The 7,239-nt window shown below is 46.2% G+C and overlaps 1 protein-coding gene across 1 annotated transcript; it reads right to left on the bottom strand.

The window, feature by feature from the left end:
- On the bottom strand, positions 1–7,239 carry LOC149349017 (sodium-dependent glucose transporter 1A-like). The gene is made up of 5 exons (XM_089585968.1): positions 7,041–7,239; positions 5,902–5,998; positions 3,254–3,380; positions 2,618–2,776; positions 1–1,067 (listed from the first exon to the last, which is right to left on the bottom strand). The coding sequence occupies exons 1-5, from the start codon at positions 7,127–7,129 to the stop codon at positions 1–3; spliced, it is 1,539 nt and encodes a 512-aa protein (XP_089442094.1). The 5' UTR covers positions 7,130–7,239.

Raw genomic sequence — 7,239 nt, 5'->3', positions numbered from 1 at the left:
TCAAAGCTCCTGTGCCTGCACGTCAGGCGTTTGTTCAGGATTTTCACAACTGACCTTCGCGCTTAGCTCCTCTTTCTCATAGAATAAAGGTTTCCTTCGCACATACAAGCACATGCTTAAAAAAAAGACTAGCGACAGCATAACGGCAGTGAAAAAAAGATATAAGAAAACGTTCGGCCTGCTGTCCAAAAACCGGCCCACCAGAAGTGGAGGCGACAGAGATCCAAGCACGCCAGCGACCACCGGGATCGACATCATCTTGTTGCTGATGTTGATGTGCTTCCCTACCCAGGCCGTCACTGATGCTGACTGAGGACCCTCAGCGATCCCCGCTAGGGCACTACTGGCCCACAATGCTGCAGCACTGCTGGAACCCCACGCCAATAGGACAGCAGCTGTTGCGACAAGAAGAGCCTGCGACGCGACCAACACGGAGAAGGCGGACACCTTGACAGTGACAACAGCAGCAGCCAGGCGACTCGCAGCGAAGCAACCGAAGTAAACGGCCGCAAGACGAGAGGCCAGAGGCTTGGAGAAGTGCAGGTCGCACTTGACGGCGAACGCAGTCAGCATATGTGCCATTGTGCACTCCAGGGCGACATAGACACATATGAAGGCTGACTGCAGTGCTAACAGTATCCGAGCGAAGCGTATGTATTGCGCTGACTCCTCAAAGCTCTTCGGAACGTCGTTCGCAGCATTTGTCCTCCGCATGTTGAAGTTGGTGTTGTCGATGAAGTATAGGGTGGCCATAGAAGCTACTACGAGAAACAGGAAAGCGCTAGCAATTCCAAATGCATAGTAAATTGTGCTATCTGTTGGAGCGTCGTCAAAGACCGTTGCATTGAGGTATTCCAGAGGCTCGATGGGCAAGTCGTCTGTGCCATTCCATTTGGCATTGGGCATCTGCATAGTTGCATTTGTGCTGGCGGTGGTGGCTTGCGTAGACAAGAATGGCCTTGCTATTATGGGAGCGGCAAGGCAGCCGATGCCGAAGGCAAAATTAAAAACTTGCAGCGCAGGACTAGAGTTTTTGGGCCACATCTTCAAGATCCATACGTTTGCGCCTGAAGTAAAAGAGAACAAAAGAAAGAACAAGCAGTCAATACGCTAGCCTGGAAGATTTACTCATAATTCTCCTGTAAAAACAATTACACCTAATACATCACGTAACGGCATTTTTTCTTCCAGAGATTTCGATGAAAATTATGATGTGGATCCCAGTAGAGCCACAGTTATCATCAACTGAGTGTACAGTGTTGGCGGCAGTTGAAGTGGCTTTAGTCTAAATTATGCAGAACGGCAGGGAGAAACGACTGATGGTTTCATCCACAGAAAGATTGAAGTCTCTATGGAGAGTACAGGCTGCAAAAGTACAAAAAAATCTAATTAACCTGCCTGTTTCCCCAGGTCGTGCTCCTGTTTCCAAGAGGTATTTGTACCAACTGTAAATACACTGCTGGGGAGCTTCCTGCGCGGATGAAGACTGAGATGATGAGCTCATTTCCAGCTCCATTCTGGGTTCAAATATGCAGAGCGTAACCGGGCGATGATTAGCGGAATTTTCTGACAGCGGTGTGACTATTGCCGGAATCCTGGAATCCTAGTGCTAGCTGTCAGTAAGGTCTCATAATTTCTACATTCAAATATGGTGCGCTTAGCGTTGCCTTGATGAAGGGCCGTATTTTATAATGATTAATTTCGGTTGCAGTTCATTAGACCGTTACTTTAGTCGGGAGGTGTTGAAGCCAATGACCAACAACAGGGATGACAGGTATGGACGCAGCTTCATAGCTAACAGCCCACAGTAGCCCCTTCAGTCCGACCGCGTCATGGGGGTCATGATCCGCAATTTCTTTGTACAACTACACCACAATCTTTTCCCAAGGTGAAAGCAGCCCCGAGGATGCTTGTCACGCTTGTGAAACTCATAGTCGCGTTCCGTCATTCGTAGGCTTCCTCGCAGGGTTTTGTAGGGTGGCATATGTGTTGGTCGTGTTTGTGCTTGAATGCGAGATCATGGGCATGTTTATGCCACGCCCATCATGACATCATTCACCAAGACTGATTTCAAATGAAGCTGGGACAAATTGGAGACGAAGAAATGAATCGAAAACAAAATGAAGCATTACAAAATACGGCCGATGAAAAGGCTATTTTCAAGAAAAGTTGCATACTATCGTGAGCTCACTGCGACATGTATGTATACTTTAAATCAAGTGTTGCAATAAGAACTTCGCTAACCAAACCTCAGGGAAAGAAGCCCTGCTTTCGCTCCGTTTAAAGACAACCACAAAGTAGTGTTTAGCGTTTGCTTCATCTGGGTGTTTTGAGCAAGCTCACTGCTCATTCCCCCCCCCCCCCCCCCCCCCCACCTCCTTCTACTAATATTCTGCTATTTCTTCTTGACGCTCATAACCTATATGCCAGGAAGCCACTACCCCACCACGAAATTCTTCCTCAATTAACCTCATTACAATAACCTGACAGAGAACGTGTAATGAGTAAAAATACTATCTTCATTCATTTGGGTAATCTGCAGTGCCGTTTTCTATTTTACTCCCCGATGGGCACAGTAAGGAGCGCCTCTACATGAAGAGGCAAGCGTTCGACTCACCCGTGCTAAAGGCTCGTAGGCTAAGTCCACCGAAGAACATCATGACATGCACCAGCACTAGGCTTCCACTGAATGGAATCATAAGCGCTGCGAAGCAGCTCAACGCCATGGCCAGGATGGATACGACCTGGGTGTTGTACGTGTCGTATAGCTTTCCCCCTGCGCAAGAGTCGTGCACGTACAATAAATATAGTCCAGGGTGACAAAAAGTGTGAAGGGTGTGCTAATAGATGCGGGAAAGACAGAACCATTTTGTCGCATCAGTACGAAGCGTACCGCTGACTGAGGCCACCGCAAAAAAATTGGGCCGTGTGCCTACACGTGGTTGCAAGTTGCATGACATAATGAGCGCTGGAGTTAACGTCATCTGCTGCGGAATGGTTGCAAGGTGGCTCAGTGGTTATGGCGCTCGGCTGCTGACCCGAAAGACCTGGGGTCGATCCCGGCCGTGGCGGCTGCATTTCGATGGAGGCGAAATTATAGAGGTCCGTGTACCGTGCGATGTCAGTGCCTGGTAGAGAACCCCAGGTGGTCGAAATTTCCGGAGCCCTTCACTACGGCGTCCCTCAGAGCCTGAGTCGCTTTGGGACGTTAAACCCCAATAAACCAAACCAGAACACATATGGGTATACCCACCGATAAGGGCGCCGACCAGACCACCAACGCAGCGAGTCGTGATCAGCTGCGAGATAGATGATAAGCTGGTGTTGTAGATCTCTCCTAGGTCCAGCAAGGCGACACCGGTCAAAGCGTGCACCAAACCCTGCGTCGCCAAAAGCGTGAACAACATAGTTTAACGGGAGCGTTTCTAGGCTAAGTCTAGCTGACGGCGCTTAGGAAAGAATTCTTAAAACCGCGGATAACTATTGAGGGTGTACCCGCCACGGTGGCTCAGTGGTAAGGCGCTCGTCTACAGAACCGGAGTACCCGCGGGTTCGAGCCCGACCGCGGCGGCCGCGTTTCGATGGAGGCGAAACGCAAGAGGTGCCCGTATGCTGGGCGAAGTCAGTGCACGTTAAAGATCCCCAGGTGGTCGAAATTATTCCGGAGACCTCCACAACGGCACCTCTTTCTCTCTTTCTTCTTTCACTCTCTCCTTCCTCCCTTCCCTTGCGGCGCGGTTCAGGTGTCCGCCGAGATATGTGAGACAGATACTGCGCCGTTTTCTTTCCTCAAAAACCAGTTTGCCAATTTATTATTGAGGGTTTTTTATCGAAGATTTGACACAGTTTTTAAAAATACGCTTTCTCAGTTAGAAGGGTGCATTTTCCGGCATAGCATTGTGAGCCGTTTAGTACATCAGAATACAGGTAAGATGTGATAACTAGCAGGCTGGTTAACTAATATTGAATGGTTAACATTTTTAGCTATTACTGTTAAGCTCCTTAGTTATTGAGAGCCATGTAGCCCACCGTAAGTAATATTAATATCAATATTTAGAATCTCGAAAACGCGGTTACCCTGGACCTTCAGGCCCTGCAAATTTTGGCTATTTCTACGAGTTTCGTGCACTGGAGAGGTTGCTTTGCCTGCAAGTTTCTCGGAAGCTTATGGCGCAATGGAGCTAAAATTTGTTGGCCCAAAGCACCGAGGCTAGCCGCGTCTTCGAAACTCTAAAAACTGACATGGATATAACTTACGGATGGCTATGCGCCTCTCAATGATTAAGGAGCCTAATAGTAAATGTTAAGAGTTTTTTATTTTTATTTATCAAATGCTGCGGAACAAATATGGCCCAAAATAATTCAGTATCGGTTAATCAGCCCCCTAGTTAGCACATCTTAGCCGTATTCTGATATGTAATACACAATTGACGATGCTATGCCGAAAAAAAGCGCTCTTCCAATTCAAAAAGGCCATTTTTCAAAATTGTGTAGTCTTGGGCGAAACGGCCTGTATAATAGAGCTTCATGGCACATACTACTGGTGCCTGCTACGACCAAATTATTTCCATGCAAATTCGGCACTGGCTCAGCTTTCTTTTTCTTCTCTGCTTTCATGTAATACGATCTAATAACTATTTATAAATAACAAGCTGCATGCATGACAGACATGTATACAAATTGTAAAATATCACTCAGAATTTCTCTAAGATTGCCAGGACATCCATTTCGAACATTTTCGGTCAATAAGCTTTAGAAAAAAGCGGTACATATTTGCACCAATGTCTTCGGTAAAAGACCTCTTTCTTCCTTCACTTCCTTCTTTATCCCTTCCCTAACTGCGCGGTTCGGGTGTCCACCGAGATGTGTGAGTCAGTTACTGCGTCATTTCCGTTTCACGAAAACCAATTTCATTTTTTAATGGCAAAAGACTCCAGATCTGTTTCGTATCCTCACCTAAGGGTTTTAGGCTTAGGAGACAAATTCCATTGGAATTGAAAATTTCTTCAAGTGTTATGGAGCAGTTAACTGATGGAAAATGATCAAAAGTTCAGCAATATTTCAAAAAAATTTATCCCCGCTAAATCGGGCCGCACCGAGCTGTACACCCACACTTATAAAAACTCACAGAACACGGAGGAGGCCTATTATGGGACGATAAAAACACACTGAACTTTTCTCCGTGTTTCCGCCACGCCATGTATCCCGTTTAGGCGTCTGACAGGCGACTGCCTGGTTGTGCGTACCACAGGTTAGTTTTGGCGTTTTGACACTCATTTAATTTAAGCAAAGCTAAGCTATAAGCTTAGTTTAGCCGGTATTTTTTCCAATCAGTAACCGTATTCCTCTAATAATAACTTAGACAGTTCACGAAAGGCGATGTGGAAATCAAAAGGGAAGCTTGCTATCTCACAATGTTAACATAAGATTTTGTCCTCCTTAAAATGACGCCGGACTCCCGTCGGCGGTAACCTGGACATGTATCATCGACAGAAACATTTACGGGACACATGTTCTCGGAAAAAAATATTATTGCAGATATGCTTCACGGCCCCTGGTCGCCTGGTATTGTTACTAGCGGGCAGAGCATTCATGTCCCCTTAAACTTGACGCGAGCCGATTTAATTTAATGACCACGCCGTAATAAAGTTCTTTCCGCGCATTTGCGTCCGGCAAACTGTTTCTGCCTGTAGGTCGAGACCCCTATCGTCACGTGCCATTTCTGTGTCCTAGGGCTTGCCTTTCACCGTGACCTACTGCGAAGCAGTGTACAAATAGCCTGTGTAGTGAAAAGTTTCAGATTTGTCATTTATCCGTCAGCTAATGTACAAGTGTAAATGTGGAAACACAATAAAAAAGAGGCCTCTTATTCGGCAATGCAAACAATCTCGCAGTACCCACCATTCCAAAATAACCAAGGCTCGCGTTGCATGTTCGACCAACGTTGAGCCACAGCTGGACACGGGGAGACCGCACCCTTGTAGAAACGACGTGCACACTGCGCAAGTGAGGAGACCAGGTATGCATATTCGTCAAGAGATACAAATGAAATCTTATTTCATTGTTTTGGGGAATATTCTTTTGTTTAAAGCGTGTTATCTCACTGAGCTCAATGGCTATAAAACAACAGATTTTGATGGCACACTCGTAACCTGTTTTTGAGAATCCTGTGCCCATGGTGATGCAGTCTATCTTTGGAGAGAAAATTACAATCGCATATATATATATACGAGTACGTAAAAATATATGCGAAATTTTAGTTAAGATTCGCGGAAACATTTCAGTCTTTGTTTACAGTAGATTACATAACCAAAATGTAAACCTCTAGTTTAATTGAGCGTATTTTAAGTAAGACAGCACGTTGAAAAGTTAATAGTTACGCTAACCTATCAGCCTAGCCTGACTAAGTATTCCCCATTAGTGTCCCTTGCACCCACAAGGCATTGCCAAAGGGTTAAAAAAATGCACTGATACAGAAAATGAAATTTGAAAAAAAAATAGGAGAAGTAGCCGTCATGGCGTTGAATGACAGTTGGCAGCCTCGTCTGCTAACCCTCTTTCGCCGCTGAACAGCTATTAAATTATGATGCAAACACGATAAAAAAATTCAGGGGGGAACTTTTTTGACCTAAAGTGCGGTGAAGCGAAAGCCTTTAGCGCGGTGTTGCTGCTTGCGTCACTGATGTGCGGTTAAGACGTTAATTAATTGCACAATTGTTTGTGAATCTTAAGTGCTGGAGACGCCTTTCTGCAAACACTCTCCAGCGTCCTAGACAAGGAGAACTACGTATGCGTTGGCAGGAAGTAGCGTAGCCATTAGCACGCTCTGCTATGGAACGGAAGGATGGTGATTCGAAACCCGTCGTGCACAAAGGTTTTTTTTTCTGGTCTGACTAGAAAAAGCGTGACACCTCTGCTGACAACCTTCTGTCGACAACGATGAGGAATTAAAGGCTTTCGCCTTAATACGCGGCTCAGATACTTGTAAAAATTGCACATGGAGACGGGGGGGGGTATCGATGCCGAGAAACATTGCTCACCTTTGGTCGACAGGAGCCGGCTGTGGCTGATAGCGCACATCGGCGAAATCTCTACGGGAAACAACACCACTCATCTCAAGATCCTTCATATTTCAGGCAGGACGACGAAGCTCGCCATGGTTTCTTTCTCTACAGTGCAAAGGCTCCCAGGAATCACACTAGCCGCAGCAGCTGGAACAGCTAGAACCTTGTGCACACT

This window comes from Amblyomma mixtum, chromosome 4, assembly GCF_055824585.1.
Source record: "Amblyomma mixtum isolate Tamu chromosome 4, ASM5582458v1, whole genome shotgun sequence".
NCBI lineage: Eukaryota > Metazoa > Arthropoda > Arachnida > Ixodida > Ixodidae > Amblyomma > Amblyomma mixtum.
This window is presented reverse-complemented; position numbering and strand designations above follow the sequence as displayed.